Below are 21,970 nucleotides of genomic sequence, written 5' to 3'. Positions count from 1 at the left end.
AGAAGATCTATTATTTAATTAATGGACAATTAAATAAATAATAGAGTCCGTAAATTCAAATTTTCATAACTTGTTAATCACAAGGAGTTGTGATTGTGAGATACAAATTACATCTAATTGAATCTTAAACCGTTCATGGTCATAAGTAATCACAAGATACGGATATCGTTGTTACGGATAGTCCATCACGTGTGGCATTTCTTACTTGTGAAGTAAGTAGCTGATCTCACAAGTTAAAAGTGTGGTGACACTTAAATGAACACGTGAATGATTTGTTATAGAACAAAATATTGGAGACTCGCTAAGAGATTCCACATGGATAACTATCTGAGTATGAGTGGTTAATCTCTAACGTTTGGTAGTGGAATTGGTCCTATGACTTGAGGTCATCATAGTGCCTTGTATGAGGACAGTCATGCTTTGACGGTGTTGGATGTTCTCTGCCAAGGGCCGCTAATACGACATCGTTCTGGTATGTCAAGAACCATATGAAGGTTGTGGATGACTAATAGAGGATTCATCACTCTTAGATAGTAAGAGATTGTGATCTGCATTTTATTCAATTAAGTCAATAACGAAATCCTTGGCCAATGTATACATATAAGTCGAAAAGGAGTTTTCGACTCATATTGGCTTAATAGTAGAATGAAAGATATGATCGATAATCGAGATTGACACACTTCCATATCTCGTAGTTGATGGGATCATATTGACGAAGGGATTATAGTTTCATGGTAAATGAACAATTTTGGTTTTGTCATATCACGTGATATTTCCAGTCACATGTATTGCCCTGATACATTACTAGATGTCAATCTGGGACGGTGAGTGTGAATTTGTGATAAATTAAAAGGGTGTTTAATTTATCAGTTTTGATAAGATCAAAATAATATTTCACGTCGTTAGGCATCGTGGTCGGGAACCTGATGGGTCGCACACAAAAGAGAATTGAAAGATTGCAAACTACCAATTAATTAATTCGTCCAATCGTTGGATAAAATTAATTAATTGAATTGGTTATTTATAGCCCCGACTTAATTAATTAGATTAATTAATTCACGGACCGAATTTAATTAAATTGATTAATTAAATATTGGACCGGACCGGGCCGAGCCCGTTTGAGTTTATATAAATACATAGCTAGGGTTTGAGATCCATATGATTTTCATTATTCTTGCTGGTACAAGAGGAAAAACCCTAACAGTTGCAGTCTATTCTCTATGTGGATTTCATTGGAGGTTGGACAATTCGACAGCTGTGGGAGGCAGATTCAAGATTGCGAGAGCGAAAAGAAAAGCAAAAGGTTTGCAGAATTCTTTAAAGGCACAATCTTTATCACGATCTCTATCTAAACACAAAGGGATCCTTGGTGGGAATTGAAATAATTTTAATTTTTCGTTGTGCATGTATAAGTAGATTCCCAACAGTGATATCAGAGCCTACTTTGTGTTTGTTAGGAATTGTTTTACGTATAGGAATAATCAAAAGTTGTTTTTGTTCTTACAATTGTTTCTAGCAATTAGAGATTTAATTTCACATTCAAAATTGTTTTGAATAGAAATTAGTTTTGGATCGAAAAAAAAAAAGGAATTGGTAGTGGAATTGATCCTATGACTTGAGGTCATCATAGTGCCTTGTATGAGGACAGTCATGCTTTGACGGTGTTGGATGTTGCTCTGTCAAGGGCTGCTAATACGACATCGTTTGAGTGGGTATGTCAAGAACCATATGAAGGTTGTAAATGACAATAGAGGATTCGTCAATCTTAGATAGAAAGAGATTGTGATTTGCATTTCGTTCAATTAAGTCAATAACGAAATCCTTGGCCAATGTATACATATAAGTCGAAAAGGAGTTTTCGACTCATATTGGCTTAGTAGTAGAATGAAAGATATGGTCGATAATCGAGATTGACATACTTTCATATCTCGTAGTTGATTGGATCATATTGACGAAGGGATTATAGTTTCATGGTAAACGAATAGTTTTGATTTTGTCATACCACGTGACATTTTTCGTCACAAAATAATATTTCACGTCGTTAGGCATCGTGGTTGGAAACCTGATGGGTCGCACACAAAAGAAAATTGGAAGATTGCAAATTGCCAATTAATTAATTCATTCAATCCTTGCATAAAATTAATTAATTGGATTGGTTATTTATAGCCCCGAATTGATTAATTGGATTAATTAATTAACAGACCGAATTTAATTAAATGTATTAATTAAATATTGGACTGGTCCGGGCCGAGTCCGTTTGGGTTTATATAAATACATAGCTAGGGTTTGAGATCCATTTGGCTTTCATTATTCTTGTTGGCACAAGAGGAAAAACCCTAGCAGTTGCAGTCTATTCTCTGTGTGGATTTCATTGGAGGCTGGACAATTGGACAGATGTGGGAGGCAGATTCAAAATTGCTGGAACGAAAAGAAAAGCAAAAGGTTTGCAGAATTCTGCAAAGGTACAATCTTTATCACGATCTCTATCTAAACACAAAGGAATCCTCGGTGGGAATCGAAATAATTTTAATTTTTCGCTGTGCATATATAAATAGATTCCCAACGGTGGTATTAGAGCCTACTTTGTGTTTGTTAGGAATTATTTTACATATAGGAATAATCAAAAGTTGTTTTTGTTCTTACAATTGTTTCTAGCAATTAGAGATTTAATTTTATGTTCAAAATTGTTTTGAATAGAAATTTGTTTGGGATCGAATAAAAAAAAAGGAAAAACGGTTAAAAACTGGACGGGCGGTGCTGGCAGCAGGTAGCAGCATGTTGGCGCTCACCGCCGTTGCACCAACGCTCACCACTGCCACAAAGTACAGCGATGGTAGGCGCAGTAGACTGCGACGACAACCGTTGCGAGACGGCTGCCGCTGCAACTGCAGCAGCGCGAAGGTCGCCACTCCAGTTCGCGCTGCTGTAGTGGCGATTAACGCTGCTCTTGCAGCGGCAGCAACATGCCGCTGCAGCAGCGAGTTGCCGTCGCCTGAGAGCAGCGTCTCTCGCTGTTAATTGTAGAAGTGGCGCCGGCTATTCAACTTTAGGGTTGTTTTAGAAATCGAGGGAGAATCTTAGGGAAACTGTGGGTGATTGGAGGCGGGGGCCTCTAATGCAAATTGATACTTTTAGGCCCCTGCCTGCAATTTAATTTTAGGGTTAAGTTGTAATTTTTCAAATAAGGACCTATTTCTGTAATTTGTGAAATTGGGAGGGTCGGTTCTGAAATTTTCGAAATTGTGAGGCTTTGATTATAAATTTTAACTTGGGTCAAATTTCAATTTCCAAATGTTTTTGAATTTGAATTTTGAATTGGTTTTAAAATTGTACTTTAAATGGGTTTGACCCATAATTTTAATCTTGACCCAGATTTAAAATTCTATTTAAAGTTGACGATTTTTTATATTTTCGTTAAAAGTAGATTTTAACTTAAATATTAAACTTTGACCCTAAATTGAATTTTATTTTATTTAGGAGTTTTATCCTAAATTAACATCTTAATTCAATTTAAGTTAGAATTGGATTCTAATTTAGTGTTTAATTAAAATTTGATTTTAATTAAATTATTCACCCAAATATGTTATTGAAGTTAGAATTGGATTCTAATTTGACATTTAATTAAAATTTGATTTTAATTAAATTGTCTCGCCCTAAATTTCTTCTTGGAATTAGAGTTGTCCTCTAATTTGGTATTTAATTAAAATATGATTTTGATTAAATAAATCCGCCCTAAAATCTTGGAATTAGAGTTAGACTCTAATTTTGTTATTTAATTAAAATTTGATTTTAATTAAATTCAACCGCCTTAAGTTTTGAAATTAGAGTTGGACTCTAATTCGATATTTAATTGAAATTTGATTTTAATTACATAATCTCGCCTTATAATTGTGGAATTGGAGTTGGACTCTAATTCGGTATTTAACTAAAATTTGATTTTAATTAAATATGCCCACTAATTAAATAATTGATTAATATGATTAATTAATTATTTAATTACTCCGATCCATTTGTCTAAAAGAGTTTAGATAATCTTAATTGCTAGAAACTTGAAACATGTTTGCATATAATGTTAGATATTATATAAGAATACATTTATGTGATAAATGCATTATTAGTGGACGATTATGGACTCGACATATGGATGTATTGAATGGTTAATTTTTATTCTTGTCGTTTTATGGGCCTGTGAGCTCTTAATTGTTTTGGGCTTGCGAGCCTGTTATTATTGTTATTATTTTGAGCCTACGAGCTCTTGATCATTTTGGACTTGCGAGTTCGTTATTATTATTTTTACTATGGATTTGGGAATCCAATTTCATTTAGGACTGCGTGCCAATTAGTATAGGGTACATGTTGCAATTTGACTAATTGAAGAAACAGGAAGAGGAGGAGACTATGGAGATGGTACACTGATACTGATCAGTGTAATACCCCCTAGAAATTGACCAATTAGTCTTCCTTATGGCTCGGGAAGACTAGATAGTAAAGTCCATAATCGTCCACACTATTTTATATATATATATATATATATATATATTTGCATGGTAAATGTAAAATAAAATATATATATTATTGTTTTGATGAGACTTTTGAATGCAAAATCCCTCCACAAAAATATTATGTCACATTTATGATTGCCTTCCATTATTATAGTGAAAAATCAGAGTCCCAAATCGTCTCAGCCTGTTGAGTACACTCAAGGCTGGTCTATTAGGGATATATTTGACATTATGAAATATTAGATATTTCTGAATGATGGATTCAATTTAACTAAAATTTTATCTTTTATTGAGTACACTCAAGGAGATAAATTTTAGATACATGTTAAGCTAACACATAAGATGTGTGAAGACAATGATTTGTCAGCTTAATGATCTGGGAGTTGTATGGAGGTACAATTGATAATAGTATCTACCCAAATGTTATATTAAGGCTTGTTGAGTACACTCAAGGTCTTAGTATAACAGATGGGCCAGCCTACTGGGAGTCGAGTATGGACTCCATAAATTTATGTGAGAGGGTCATAAATTTGAATTAAACAGTGGGAGCATAATTAATTTAACAAAAGTCCATGTTAAATTAATTGATGCATTTTATATATTATTCTTTCATTTTTCGTCATATATACTTATTGAATCGTGAGTAACCATATGTATTTGAATGGCATACTAGATGCCAACAACCAAACTAGATTTTCTTAATTGACACCGCAATTTGAAAATTGTTCTCATGCACGAGAAAATTGGTCATGTCCTTGAGTAGCCCTTTCCAGAGATACCTGCTGATGACTCGATTAAAGAAGAGGTGGTTACTGTAATAAATGCAGTGATGACAATAGTACTGCAACGTATATGATACTTGCAACTATGTCACCTGAGTTACAAAAGCAACTTGAGAGTATAGATGTTAACACATAATTCTTCATTACAAAGAGTTGTATGATAATAATCATGTGTGGAAGAATATGAGACTTTCAAACAACTAACTGATGCAAAGTGACAAAAGAATCTTCAGTTAATCCTCATGTGCTGAAGATGATCGACATGAAAAGTGTCTCAATTGAGTTCAATCATTAACTATGAACTAAGTATTGACTTAGCTCTACAATCTCTGTCATACAGTTATTCATACTAATTATGAATTATGATATGAATATACTCGAATGCATACTCATTAAGTTGCTTAACATGGTTAGAACTGTCAAGCCCTTTATCAAAATTGGTAGTGGGCAAACCATTGATTCTTCTAAGAGTGTTAAGAGGAAATCTAAAGGGGTTTTGAGAAAGCACCCAATAAGGTTAAGACAGTCTAAGCGAAGGACAATACCAAATCTAATTACACTTGTTTTCATTATAGAATGAAAGGTCATTGGAAGACATTGCATGACTTACCTCTACTTCACGAGTTTCTTAAATATTTGATACCAGATGTAGATCTCATATTTATACAAATATGGAGAAACTAAATAGAAGTAGACCACTGCAAAAGGGAGAAGTTGACCTACACGTTGAAGATGAGCAAAGGTTGCTGCATTGCCTATAGGAGCATACTTCTTGCCGTTGCCTTTTGACTTAGTAATGGAATTAGAGAAATGTTGCTTTGTACCCACCATAGCTGGAACATTAAAATGAATTTCTTGTTCGAACATGAACTATTTTAATGTTAAGGACAATTGTTGTTCTTGTTTATCTTGGTAAAGATCCTAATGGCTATAGTAAGTTACAAAATAACATTTATATTCTAAATATTAAGGATTCTGTAATGAGTATAGAAATTATAAGGCATAAATGCGATAATCTAATTATTACCGAAATCTGGCATGACAGACTTTGTCATATAGATGAAAAGTAATTCCAAAGTTACATAGAGATGTATACTTGGGATTAATTGATTTTGACAAGTACAAATTATGCATGTCTGACACAATGACTAAATCTTCTTTTACTTGAAAAGAAGAAAGGTCAGCATTATTACTGGTCTAATGCATAGGGATGCATATGGACTCGTGTCAATTAATGTCAGGTAATGTTTCTCTTATTTCATCAATGATCATGTATACTTGATGAAAACTCAAACATGAAACTCTTGAAAAGTTCAAGGGATTCAAATTAGAAGTAGAGAAACAAATAGGTAAAGATACCCTCACATTAAGATTCGATCGAGTGAGAATTTCTTAAAGATAAAATTTAGATTATCTAAGAGAGAATGAGATTCTCTTGCAGTGGACTCCTCCATATACACTGCAGCATAGTGGTGTACCTAAAAGGAGGAAACGTTAATTATTAGATATAATGCGATTAATAACAAGCCATGCAAATCTCCTAAAATTGTTTTGGGGTCATTTATTGATTGCAGTGTGCAACACACTAAATCATGTCACACCTAAGTTGGTTAACAGAATTCCATACGAGTTATGGAAAGGCAGGAGTCCCAATTTATCTCATATGAAAGTTTGGGGCCATGGCACTTATTTGAAGCGCCTTGAATCGGATAAGTTTGAGGCTAAGTCCGATAAACACATATTTGTGGGATATTCAAAGCAGATATTTGAATATAAATTCTATTATTGTGAAGAAAGTCTTCATCTCACGACATATCGTCTTCTTAGAGAAAATGTTTATTCTAGGAGAGGACAGTGGGAGCAAAATAGAACTTGAAAGAGTTCAAGAGCCCACAAATATAGTTAGCCAAGTAGATAAATCCGAGTTTGATCTCATATCTGATATGGGACATACTCTTGATCAGGAAGTAAAGACTCCTGAGGACATGTTAGCTCTATGTGAATCTAGTAGGATCATTCGACTTTCAAGAAGGTATGAATCCATGATTGCTAATCAGTTATTACTGATCCAGGATGATGAACCTACTAATTGTACCAAAATAAAGTCAAGTGTTGACTTAAAAGAGACAGCAAGAGGCCATGAAACTTGAGATGAACTCGACATATGTGAACAAGGTTTGGGCCTTGGTCAAGCTTCCTGATGGAATAAAACCCATAAATTTTTGTAAATAGTTTACAAAGAAAAAGTCAATATGGATGGGAATATCCATATATACAAAGCAAGGCTAGAAGTAAAGGTTAAGTGTTGACCTTGGCGAAACCTTTCTCCTGTAGCCTTGTTGAAGTCTATTCGGGTTTTACTTGCAACAGTTGCATACCGTGATTATAGGTTAAGAGAAGTCTCTTGGAGCTAAAATCTTAGATTTGATGAAAAAGTCAAAATGTTTGATTTTATCAAATTTGAAGACGAATTGTGTGTTTACAAAAAGATAGTGGGAGCATTGTCGTATTCCTAATTTTATAGAAAACGACATCCCTATGTTTCAATCATGGAAATAATGGTTGTTAAAGGATTCATTCATGAACGATATGGGAGAAGCAACTTGATCTATAGAGGTAGATCTAGAAATCGCTTAACTCATCCCAATTTACATAGATGAAATCTTGAGAAGATTTCATATCGAGAAACTGGTTTACTCTTAAGCGGTTTGTTGGAAAGGTTCCAAACGTGAAGCAACCGTTGATTTAATAGTAGAAACCTAATACATGATTACTTCAAAAGTAGCAAAGAGTTGAAATTTGGATCATGATGTTCATAAATGAACTTGGAGTACTTCCTGATATTGTTGATCACATGCCATTGTATTGTGATAACAATAGAGTCATTGTGAAAGCAAAGGAACTAAGGTCTCATCAATGATTCAAACATGTATTAAGGCGGTATAATCTCATCAGAAGGATAATGCATAGAAATGACGTAAAGAGAAGAACAAATTCCCATATTTAATAATATTGCAGATCCACTGATAAAGAGTTGTTGTAGCATAAACATGATCGTCATGTAGACTTATGATATTGGATACATAAGTGATTGGATCTAGTGCAAGTGGGAGTTTGTAAGTATTATGCCATAGGTCCAATCAACTTTGGACATAAATACTTTTGATATATAATTAATGCAATTTAATATCAGATCTATTATTTAATTAATAGACAATTAATTAAATAATAGAGTCCGTAGATTCAAATTTTCATAATTTGTTAATCACAAGGAGTTGTAATTGTGAGATACAAATTATATCTGATTGAATCTTAAATCGTCCGTGGTTGTAATTAATAACGAGATACGGATATTGTTATTATGGATAGACCATCACGTGTGGCATTTCTTACTTGTGAAATAAGTAGCTAATCTCACAAGCTAAAGTGTGGTGACACTTAAATGAACACGTGGATGTTTTGTTATAGAACAAAACATTGGAGACCCGCTAAGAGATTCCACATGGATAACTATCTGAGTGTCAATGGTTAATCTCTAACATTTGGTAGTGGAATTGGTCCTATGACTTGAGGTCATCAGAGTGCCTTGTATGAGGACAGTCATGCTTTGACGGTGTTGGATGTTGCTCTGCCAAGGGCCGCTAATACGACATCGTTCGGGTATGTCAAGAACCATATGAAGGTTGTGAATGACCAATAGAGGATTTGTCATTCTTAGATAGTAAGAGATTGTGATCTGCATTTCATTCAATTAAGTCAATAACGAAATCCTTGGCCAAGGTATACATATAAGTCGAAAAGGAGTTTTCGACTCATATTGGCTTAATAGTAGAATGAAAGATATGATCGATAATCGAGATTGACACACTTCCATATCTCGTAGTTGATCGGATCATATTGACGAATGGATTATAGTTTCATGGTGAACGAACATTTTTGATTTTGTCATATCACGTGACATTTTTCGTCACATGTATTGCCCTGATACATTGCTAGATGTCAATCTGGGACATCGAGTGTGAATTTGTGATAAATTAAAAGGGTGTTTAATTTATCAGTTTTGATAAGATCAAAATAATATTTCACGTCGTTAGGCATCATGGTCGGGAACCTGATGGGTCGCACACAAAAGCGAATTGGAAGATTGCAAATTGCCAATTAATTAATTCATCCAATCATTGGATAAAATTAATTAATTGGATTGGTTATTTATAGCCCCGAATTAATTAATTGGATTTATTAATTCACGGACCGAATTTAATTAAATGGATTAATTAAATATTGAACCAGACTGGGCCGAGCTCGTTTGGTTTTCATTATTCTTGCTGGCACAAGAGGACAAATCCTTGCAGTTGCAGTCTATTCTCTGTGTGGATTTCATTGGAGGCTAGACAATTGGACAGTTGTGGGAGGTAGATTCAAGATTGTTGGAACGAAAAGAAAAGCAAAAGGTTTGCAGAATTCCTCGGTGGGAATCGAAATAATTTTAATCTTCCGCTGTGCATGTATAAGTAGATTCCCAACAGCTTGATCCCACAGATTTTTAGTTTGCGGCTCTCTCTTAATTTAGGTCTTCAATTGTGTATTTATAGTGTCTTGGAATATAAGGAACAATAGGTTACTAATTGGGCCTAGAAAATATTATAAAATCAGAATTTTCTTCTGTTTCGGAATGCAGCGCCTGGGCGCTGCATTAATGGCGCCTGGGCGTTGACTTTCTGCTTGTTTTCAGCAAGATGGGCGCTTGGGCGATGAACGATAGCGCCTGGGTGCTGAGGACTACTTCGGTTGCACTGCACAGCTTTCAGTATTTTTATCATAATTTTTTCTCCCAATATCCGATCTAGGCGATTCAAGATGTGTTGGAAAGCTAATTCAAAGGGTTACAACTTTACAACAGACGTCATTCTTCAATTCGATTGTTTTCTATGTCAAAAATGAGTCTCAATGTGAGACCAAAACTCAGGCGCGTAACTTTTCGGTTGGAAAATGATTTGTGATCATATTTTGACTAAATTTGATCCTTTTGACACCTTCATTCATCCAATTGACTCCTAGCACTCTCAAATCTTCATCACGAGTTTCAACATGACTTTTGATTAGTTGCATTTTAATCCTCAAATTTTGGATCTCTTACATTTTGGTCATTTCATCCAATTTCGCTAACTTTTGCCTATTTCCTTCCTTTGGCCTCTTTTAGCTCTTGTTTTCTCCACTTCCATCAATCTACAAAATAACACCAAAATCACTTGTTAGCACTTCTAAAATACTCTCCAAGATAGCAAAATCATGAAATTAATGGCATAATATAATGAGTGTAAATCACTCATCAGTAACCCCATGCTGTTTGATCATCATCAAAGTCATTTTCTCCGAAAACCAATATATTCGGCAATTTTTCGCAGGTTTTGAGCTTGAAACCATTCTCACTCTCACGGTTCTCCTTGAATAAATTGGTTCAATGAGCCTTGGTTTCATCAGATTTATTTTCTTGGGCAGGAGTATTTACCTGATGTGCTGCAGTAGATTTGTCCTCCGATTCTGTATCCTCTTCACCAAGTGTCTGGGATACACTAGGTAATTTAAAAATTTGCTTGGTTGAATTCCTACAAGAAGGCCTTAATAGAATCCACAGGGTTGGATGTGGAACTGCCATTGTTTCAATGTGCTGAAATTCCGCTTGAATTGGATTCGGCCTCAAATGGTAAGTCCCCAGATTTTTGGCCAAGTGCTGGAAATTCGTTTTGGAAATTTCCATGTGCTAGATTATTTTTTTTTGAATTGGATCCAGCCTCAATAGGTAATTCTCCAGATTTTTGGCCGAGTGCTGGATTTGGTAACTTACCAAATACAAGTTGTAACTGCCCACTATTATTTCTACTTGACTTTTTTCCCGTATTTCAAAATGGAAAAAAATGGATACCTTGCAATAACGGCCTGAAATTTGCTCTTTCCAAAATATTTTTCGGCACCACTGTAATTCCGGTAACCCAAACTAGTCGTCAAAAACTGAAGAACCAACAGAAATGTTGCAAATGTAGTGCTGGAATGGATCTATACGGTCAAAACTTGAAGGAACTGCAAGAAAATTATGGAAAGGTGCTGCACTTCCAAATTTCTGGGAGAACAAAACTGATTCTTCCAAGTAGAATATCAAAAACTTGAGCCAAAACCAGACACCGTATCAAGATCTTGCCTTGAAGAAAATCATGGATCTTTAATTAGTTCAACTTCATTATGCCAATAATAATTAATCTAACCATATCAATTGGGCTGAAGATGCCTTTGTTGACACTAAGTTTCATTGGGGTCCTTGTTCATTCATAGCATTTTCAATCTCCGTGATGTTTTATATAGACAAATATATTTTATTGAACCAAACTTGCACTAATTCAAAGCATAATAGTTAGAAATTTAAAGGAATTGCCCCTTTTTGGTATACCTAAATTTTATTTCTATTTTGTTGATGTGATTAATGTAACATTATTAAACATGTTTACGTTATTATATTTACTGTGCATAAATTTCAATAAAATACTATAATTGAAAATAGTGTGATCTAATATAAAAATAAAGAATAAGTATGTTCAGAATCTAGAAAGAGCTCTCAATCAAGGTTAGAGAGATATGCTTTCAATTCTAGTGAGAGAAAATCCCACTGAAGTGCCTTGGCTTCTTGAGACTTTTCTTGTGTTTCGGTTCAATTTTTACTTCCTTTTGGAGAAAATTGAATTTAAACATATTGCATTTTACTTGGTTCTACTTAAATCTGGTTTTTGGAGGGATTTTCAATTCGTTTGTGTTCAGTTCTTCAAAGTTTTTTTTTATCGGTAAATGTAAATATCAATGATAAAAAATGTTCCATATACAAGTACACCGGGCATTCCCGAGCAAATCAAAAGCTAATGTCACATACAATTACTCCAGGCATACCCAGGAGAGATAAAAGAAAGTGAAATGCATAAAAGATCAATGACCCGATTCCAAGGATTCGAAATAGATCAAGACATCCTGATACAAGGTAAACATAACTTTGTATACGCATGTCTTAATCCGTCTCACAATGCAATCCAAGTCGGGTGAGAGGTCTTCGAAAAGCTTCCTATTCCTTGTAAGCCAAATGTAGTATACGGTGCTAGCAAGAGCAATCCTCTTCGCCTTACTTATCCAAGTAGTTCCACGTGCCTCCTTTTTCAACCACTTTAGAGCACTAGCAAGTGTTGACATAGATATCGTAATGCCGAGCTATCACCTAATATTCCCTCATAAGGGAGAAGTGAAGGAACATTTAAAGAAAAGATGGCACAAGTTTCCACAAAATGCCCACAAAAATCACACTTGCGATCAATATCCAAGAAAAGCAATTTTGTCTTTAGTTAGGAGTTTTGATTGGGCCCCTAACCAAAGCATAAAATAATGCTTCGGTGTGATGCACGGTTTCCAAACTTCGGCTCCCCAAGTCTTGAAAGTACCCTTAGGCCTAAAGAAATTATAGGCAATTTTTGTGCTGAATTTATCCCTTGTAGAATAGCCCAGATTTTTGTCGAAAAATTCCAGAAACTGCCTACTGAATGAAGCATTCTGCCCACCTATGATGCTGCCCAGTTACCCCCCAATTCTGTGCATTCCCAGCAGTATAATTTCGGCCAGAAACATCATGCCGAGATGGGGAAATTCCAGCCACCATGTGACCCGACTCCCCTTGCTGTCCACAAGTTAAAAACTGTTGGGCAGCACCATTTACATGAAGAATGTCCCTGATTTCCAGTAGTTTTTTGAATAGTGAAGAATGATCCTTCCAAGGACGAACCTCCCATATGCAAGTCCCATTAAGATAAACATGATGAACCCACCAAACCCACAGTGTCCTTTTTATTGTGAATGTTCCAAAGGGATTTAGCAAGTAACGCTAAATTCCAACTCTTCAAGTCCTTTAATCCAAGGCCCCCTTCCTCTTTTGGAAGGCAAATATACTTCCACGAAACTAATGACTTTTTAGATCCCCAAAGGAATTTTTGATAAAGGCTAACAATCCTTGATATAATTGTAGCCGGAATAGGGAAAATAGAGAGCCACAAACATTCGACTCCTTGAAGAACCGCCCTTATAAGTTCGATCTTGCCTACATAAGATAATGTAGAACAATTCCATGCACCAATATATGTTGTTATTTTGTCAAGAAAAAAAGCATAACAACCTACTTTAAGTTTTTCCGAAGCAAGGAGGATGCCCAAATACCGAAATGACATACTATCCCTCGGAACACTTGTTAATTCCAAGATATCCTCAAGAATCTGTCCATGAGTTCCAGCAGTAAACAAGCTAGATTTAAGAACATTCAACCTTAATCCCGAAGCCGATCTAAAATTTGAAAGGCAATCCATGACAATTTTTACCGACATAACATCTCCCCTAACAAATAGCATCAAATCATCCGCAAAAGCTAAATGGGTGATCTTTTGGGGGCCACATTTTGGGTGAAAATTGAAATCACTATCATCCGTGGCAGCTTTAAGCAATCTTGATAGGTATTCAATACAAATCACAAATAAGAAAGGCGAGAGGGGGTCACCTTGCCGAATACACTTCCTACCTTTGAAAAAACCATGCAAAGTCTCATTCAAAGCTATAGAATATGATGTAGAAGTGACACATTCCATAACCCAATGAACAAATGTCGATGGGAATTGCAACCCATGAAGAACGTCTCTAAGGAAATCCCAACAAACCGAATCATAAGCTTTTGAAAGATCAATTTTTAGGAGGCATCTTAGAGCAATCCTTTTTCCTATTGTATTGCCTCAAGAGTTCTTAGGCAAAATGAATATTCTCCGTGATACTCCTACCTTCCACAAATGCAGCTTGTGCATGATCGACCACGTCTCCCAAAATGGGTCTCAATCTAGAAGCAAGAATTTTAGCAATCACTTTGTAAGTAACATTACAACAATAGATGGGCCTATAATCAACAATATGCGGGGTGTGATCCGATTTAGGCACCAAAGCAATGGCCGTGTGATTGATTTGTTTGAGGATGGAACCCGAAGAGAAAAATTCCATGATAGCCCCAACAAAATCATCACCAATAGTCCCCCAAGCATTTTTAAAAAAAACAAAAAGTGTAACCATCCGGCCCGGGAGACTTTTCATCTCCAATATCAAAAAGAGCATTTTTAATTTCCTCATAAGAGATGTCCCGAATCAAATTGTTGCCTTCTTCCAAAGAAACCAAAGGACCATTAGTAAGAATCTCCATCTCAATAGACCGAGTAGGGCAATTTTCCCCCAGCAAAGAAGTATAGAAATTGACAAATTCCATAGCAACTTGATCTTGTGATGTAGTATACCTCCCATCTTCTTTGAGTATAGTAGCCATAAAATTCCTCCTAGAATTCCTTTTAACGATGGAGTGAAAGATCATTGTGCATTTATCACTTTGCTTAAGGAAGACACATTTAGCCTTTTGGTAATAAAAACTACGTTCCGCTTCACATAAGCCAACGGTCTTCTTCCTCAATTTCGCAACCAAAAGCTGAAAATGCATATTCATGGGCTGATTATGTAGCTGTAATTGGGCAGCCTCTAAATCATTTTTGGCCTCACTTGCTCTAGCCGAAATATGCCCAAAATGCTTAAAATTAAGCTCCTTCAAAGCACCCTTAAGTTTTCTCAATTTCTTGCAAAGGATAACTTGTTTTGCCCCTCACAAGTAAAAATTCCAGCAAGCACTAATCAAACCATTGAAGTTTTCATGCTTGGTCCACATATTAAAAAACTTGAAAGGACTTTTTGCTCTACCAACACGGTCATGTATCGAGACAATGCATGGGGAGTGGTCGGAAAGGCATTGGGAAGGAAGGAAATTTGCTTCAACAAATGCCCCATTTTGCACCCAAAAATCATTGACCATAGCCCTATCAATTTTGCTCCAAACCGACCCATTAGTCCACGTGTAAAAACAACCAATAGAACGCACATATGTAAGAGCCACATTAGGGCAACAATTTGCAAGATCTTTAATTTCATAAGGGGTAACATCCACCCCATTACATTTCTCATCAAACTTAAGAACATTTCTGTAGTCACCAAGAATCAACCAAGGCAACGACACATTTTCATTGAGCTCCATAATGATATTCCGAAGTGGCATTCGGTTAACCATAGTGTGAAATCCATATACAAAACTCACAAGAAAGGTAAAAATAGTTACCTTACAAGTAGCTTTACAATGGATAATTTGTGGATGAACCTCCATCACATCCAAAGAAACTTTGGATGGATTCCACAAAATTAATATTCTTCCGGCTCTATGCATGTAAAAATTATTTACTTACATGAAGCCATCAAACTTATTCCGCAAAATCCTCTTCAATTTTCGGTCCCCCAACTTTGTTTCCAAAATTCCCATACTATCAATGTTATGTAACTTGATAAACTCCCGAATTCCATTTTGTTTAAGGGGTGGATTCATACCCCTTATGTTCCAAGAAATGATCTTCATGATGTTGAAGTAAGGGATGATCCTTTCTTCTCGTCAACTTTTGATCCTAACTTCTTTTTTTCCTCGACTTTGCTTTTAAGCTTTTCATTTCCAGATTTACAAGAAGCTGCTTCAATGGAAGTGGATGATGAATCTACCCTAGATTTTGAGGGCCCAACATGAGCAGATTTATTCGCCCCAAAAGCCCTGTTTTTCTTGGTAATAACCTTCACGAACGGTGCCTCAATCTGCTTGTTATTTTCCACTAGCCGGTCATCCACATTTTCACTTGCAAACTGCCCAGTTTTTCGATTATTAATCTGTCATTTCTGCCCATCCAAAGTCCCGGTCAGTTCTTTCCCCGTTTGTTGCTCATTTGAAGCTGTCTCGGGGGAAGAATCTGGGGACTAAACACACTTTTTTCAGCCTGCACAAATTTCTGTTGGGCAGTCCCCGTGGTTTTTCCTTTTCCTTTGTCCCCACAAGTATGTTTAATGTTGCAATCAATAGTCGTGTGACCAAAAATTTTACAAGAACCACACAATTTTCGTTCATGCTCAAAAATGATTTCTTGTACTCTCAACGTGCCATTTGGGAACCTAATCTTAACCTCCCGCACAAGTTAAATGGACGCATCAACTTCTACTAGAGCTCTTGCAAAAGATATTTGACCCCTAGTTGTTGTAATTTTGTCGGTTGAGATGGGTTTCCTAACCTTTGACAAGATTTTGCCCAAGGCATTCGTATTCTAAAATCCCAAAGGTAGACTCGGTAGGTTTATCCACACAGGCATAGTACTCACGTCCTTGTCATCAAAATGAAAGCAACGTGGCATAACTTTAAGCATTAACGATCTCCTAAATACCAAATAAGGACCCCCATGCAAAACACTAAGTCTATCCACATCTGTTTCGAATTTGAAGGCTAACCAACCACTAGCATGCACAAAATATTTAAAACTCACCTTCCACGAATCGCAAAGTTGGAGGAGAGCCACTTTGCCCGAAAACCGACAAGCAAAGTATCGAACAAGCCCGTATCCCCAAGAATTCTCAATGTTGTCTTCATCCACTTCGTCCAAGACAACTTCATCCGATTGATTTACAAAAGCATTCAACTTTATATTTTCTTCCATTTTCCGATTGTCTTTAAAAAGATTGGCCCATGGGGCTTTCATATCTTTCACAACCCCATTTCCAGCAACATTGACATGTTTATGTTGCTCCAATTCCACCGAATTAGATTCAAAATCCAAAAATTTAGAATCCGTATCATTTTCCCCAAGTGCCAATGAAACACTAGGTGAAGGGAAACTGACCATGTTATTTTCAGCAACAATTTCCATAGAAGAAGTGGCAAAAAATGGGTTATAGCGTATAATCCTTACATTTTAGCTAAATATGATTGTCACATTAAAGTGGAGGTATGTTCTTCTATTAAAACTGTTAAATATCTATACATGTATGTATATAAGGGACATGACTGCATTCATTTTAGTTTAAATAAAGAAACAAACGAACAATTCGTTGATGAGATTTCAAACTACCAAACAGTTATATGGATATCTCCACCTAAAGCTATATGGAGGATATTTAGTTTTGAATTATTCGATATATCTCCTATAGTAATCTCTTTACAGTTACATACTAAAGATGCTCAAATGGTTATATACAAGGAGACAGATGATTTATCAAAGGTTATAAATAAAGATTTTGTTCACAGAACAATGTTTACGAAATTCTTTAGAATGAATATTTCAAATGAAAAGGCAAAAATCTACTGTATAGAGAATTTCCAACCTATTTCGTATGGGATACATCCATGAGAATTTGGAGTCCCAGAAAAAGAAAAAATGTCATTGGTAGAATAGTCAGTGCTAATCCATCTAAAGGTGAGAGGTATTGTTTAAGAGTTTTGCTAAATCATATTAGAGGGCCAAAATTTTTTGAAAATTTAAAAACAGTCAATGGTATTGTTTTATCTACTTATTGTGAAGCAGTACTTTCCCATGGTCTTTTTAGTGGAAATAGCTATTCTGAGATGTGTTTATTTGAGGCAGTTGCTTACCAAATGCCCATATCACTATGGCGACTATTTGCCAATTTATTGAGTTTATCTTGGCCTACAAATCCAAGGAATTTATGGGATAAATTTAAGGATTTCATGGTAGAAGATTATTTACATAAAGGTTTCACACAACAAAGTGCTGAGATGAAAGCTTTACACTGCATAAATTCTTTCTTAGAAGGTGTTGGTAAGAATATAATTGATTTTTCCTTGGTAGATTTTGATTTAACTGTGAATGATGATGATATCTTTGAAACCATGATTGCCGAAGAAACAACCAATATTAATTTATAATCAGACATACATTACAGTAAGAGTTTAAATAAAGAGAAACAAAATACCTATGATATTATTTTGGATTGTGTTTTAAATGATATTTGTACAAGGCATTACTTTTTGGTGTACAATCTCAAAATCTTATCGTACTAGCAACGGCATCATCAGTTGTAGCTACATCTCTATTACCGATTGGTAGAACAGGACATTCAAGATTCAAAATTTCGCTTGAAATAAGTTGTGATATGTGTTGTTCGGTGAGTAAACAGTTTGCGCTTGGTAAACTTTTAGCATTGGCTAGACTAATAATCTTGGATGAAACACCAATGGTTCATAAATATACTTTTGAGGCTTTAGATAAAATGTTAAGAGACATTACTGAATGTCAATTACCATTTGGTGGAAAAGTTATTGTGTGTCGAAGAAATTTTCGACAAGTTTTACCAGTAGCACAAAGAGAAACAAAAGACGATATAATGAAGGCAAGTTTAGTTTTTTTCGCATTTATGGCATTCTTTTACATTGCGAGCATTAATCGAAAATATGAGAGCTAAATTAGATCATTCTGTGAATATTCGCTGAAGATTGGGAATGGAATACAGAGAAAACATTCATGCCAAATGATTACACTTCCTGAAGATATTACCATCAATTTTGAAGATGAATTTAAATCATTGAAGGAACTAATTGACATTGTGTTTCCCAATTTCCAGACATATAGAGACAACTTACATATTATGATGAATAGAATTATTTTAACCCCAAAATAAATATGTAGATTTAATAAACAATATGTTGCTTAAAGAAATTCCGGGAGAGAAAGTTACGTATTTTAGTTTTAGATGAAGTGATAGATAAAAGTGAAGGATTTATTGATGAAGATTTTTTGAATATTCTAACTCCAAATGGTATACCACCACATGAACTCATACTGAAAAAAAATTGTCCAGTTATATTGCTCCGAAATATTAATCCTGCAGAAGGTTTATGCAATGGGACTAGACTTATTTGTCATGACTTTAAGCATAATGTTATCTTGGCTAAAATTGGGATAGGAGAATATTGTGAAAAGTAAGTATTTTTACCTAGAATTCCATTCATTCCTCTTGAAGGTGATAAATAGTTTGTACCATTTAAAAGAACTCAATTTTCAATTCGTCCATGTTTTGTAATGACCATTAACAAATCTCAAGGTCAAACTCTAGATTTTGTTGGCTTATATCGTCCAGAACTTGTATTTTCCCATGGCCAATTGTATATTGCATTGTCCCGAGCTAGAACAAGAGAAAATATAAAAGTTCTGATTAAACCTTTTGTCAAAAACAAATCACATACTTGTTGTATCCAAAATATTGTCTATCATGAAATCTTGAATTTAGTTCACTTCATCTGATGATGATTTCTAAGGTATATTCTTAATTGTTTGTTATAATTCTTTATTGATTATATTTGTTATTACAAACACAAAATTAATAACAAATCTGGACTTATGACTTCTTATTGTCATGATAAAATATTGATTTTGCAAAATTGTATCTTTGCAAAAAGGATTTTTGAAGTTATTCTTTCCAAGAATATATTAATTAGTCGTTATGCTTTGTATTTTCTGAATACAAGTATTAATCACACATAACTTTTTGAATTGTCTTACTTTTTTCTGTTTATTAATGGTCATTTGTTATTCATATTAGGCTGTGTAGCTGTCAAATGTTGCATGGTTAATATGAATACAATTGGTAAAGCTGATATTTAGAAGTTTAGTTAGAGATGGAGGGAACCATTTCTGGAAACCACTTGTGTAAGTTTTTTTTAACTTGATTTAATCATTTTACCATAATTATATTCTTATGTAAATATATTCCTACCATAAGTGATATTATTACAAAACGCATAGGTTCATTCTACTTGAAAACATCATCTTGAAGGTGAATCCATCATACAACGTATTAGTGTATATATATATATAAGAGAACGTTATGTTTTAGTTAGAGACATTGTAGTATTTTTGAATTGTAAAGAAAGGAAAAAATGTAATTTCTATGAAAATCTTTATGCCATAATTTAAGATAATTAACAAAAAAGTTAAATGGATAAACATAAATATTAAACATTATTGGTGTGAAAAGTTTCATAGACGAGTTAGAGTTCCATCGTTGTGTGGTTTTTTTTTTTTTTTGTAAACCATGAACATTGGAGACTCGCTATTTAATAATTCACATACGCATGTATCTCCGATTTGTAGTTCCTTTTTTGCCAAAAAATTGCCCCAACATACAGTAAGACGGCGTATCACATTGTTTGGTCTTGAATTTGCAGTGATATCCCAGTAGTGATGTAGAGAGTCATGGAGCTGAACATTCCGCACATATTCCTGTTATAAATTTTGAAAAAATATGGATGCTGATGTTAAGACTAAAATAATGTGAAAAAGGTAAATATAGAATGATATATTAAAGATAGCCTACAATTTCTCAATCGTTGTTCTGATTGAACATCAGTGTTAATTCGAATGCAAGATTATCCAGATGTAAAGCCTCATCGTCTTCAACATCAGAGCCATATGTAACATCTGATCTAAAATGATCAAATATCCTCATATTGAACGTTGAATTTCCATTATATTCAACTACGACAACAAAACCATCCTGTAAGTTATGATGGTAAAAAAATTGCTCCCATCCATTAGTCAAATATATTATTCCATCAAATGTTTGTAACTGTATTGTTACAATTATACCATCATACGAAGTTAATCGTACTCTATCACTTAATTCGTGTCTCCAGCAATTGACAAAAGATGTAGGAAGCATCTACATTTATGAAAAAAATATAGGCAGTAAAAAAAATATTCATACAAATATAAAATGAAAGAAGATATTATTATATAACTTGCCAAACTGATTTATGATTTAGAGAAACATCGATAATTTTGAAGAACCTATGTGGCACATCCATTTTTTTGTTGATAAACTGCAGTATGTATTATTTTTAACACAATTAAAGATTAAAATTATATATCATTTAAAACTACCAATTTATTTTGAAACAATTGTAGTAAAAGAATTAAGAAAGAAACACTAGATTAAACCTGATTTTTTTGAGGAAAGCTTGGTAGGTAAAGGTAAAGATATATAAATTGGTTAGGTATGAAGAAATGGTATGAGAAGCTATTTAAATTAAACAATACTTGTCCTTTTTGGAGAGAAGATTTGATAGCAACTTCACAGGGTAGGAATATAGAAATAGATAAAGTAAGAAATGGACAAAATACTTCAGACAAAACACTCTTCCCGGGATTATTTTTTAGATACGTCTGCTAGATTTGCTAGATTTAGTTAAAAATGAATTTTATTACTAAGATGTAAAGTGCTAAATGATGGATTGAAATTTAAAAAAAAAAAAGCGACTAATGAGATTAAGAAGAAATAAAAGTATAATTTTATGTAATTAACAAAAGAATAGTTTAGTTATACAATAAATCTGTCCAATTGGTTTGATATGGTCTAATATGGCAATTAATTGTTTGTTTACTGACAAAGTAAATAATTAATAATTTAAATCGCACAAAAAAAAAAAGGCAAATGCTTTGCACAGTGCGGAGCACTAGCTAGAATGCTCCACACTGTGCAGAGCAACTTTGCTAAGGTTAAGTGCGGAGGAAATTTGCTACGATTAAGACTAAAAAAAAAGGCTAATATATCATTCAAATTATTTGATTACTCAGTAAAACAATTATTGAACAATTAAAAATTTAAATCAAAACAAAAGGGAAGGAAATAAATAAATAAATAAAAATTTAAATCAAAACAAAAGGGAAGGAAATACTCCGCACAGTGCGAAGCACTTGTTGGAGTTGCTCCACA

At 34.4% G+C, this 21,970-nt stretch overlaps 1 protein-coding gene across 1 annotated transcript; it reads right to left on the bottom strand.

The window, feature by feature from the left end:
• Nucleotides 1–12,848: 12,848 nt before the first annotated feature.
• LOC111378309 lies at nt 12,849–15,434 on the bottom strand. The gene is made up of 5 exons (XM_023001481.1): nt 15,083–15,434; nt 14,428–14,986; nt 14,131–14,186; nt 13,138–14,024; nt 12,849–13,094 (listed from the first exon to the last, which is right to left on the bottom strand). Exons 1-5 carry the CDS (start codon nt 15,432–15,434, stop codon nt 12,849–12,851), a joined length of 2,100 nt encoding a protein of 699 aa, XP_022857249.1.
• Between the last annotated feature and the right edge of the window lie 6,536 nt (nt 15,435–21,970).

This window comes from Olea europaea, unplaced genomic scaffold, assembly GCF_002742605.1.
Source record: "Olea europaea var. sylvestris unplaced genomic scaffold, O_europaea_v1 scaffold180, whole genome shotgun sequence".
Classification (NCBI taxonomy): Eukaryota; Viridiplantae; Streptophyta; class Magnoliopsida; order Lamiales; family Oleaceae; genus Olea; species Olea europaea.
This window is presented reverse-complemented; position numbering and strand designations above follow the sequence as displayed.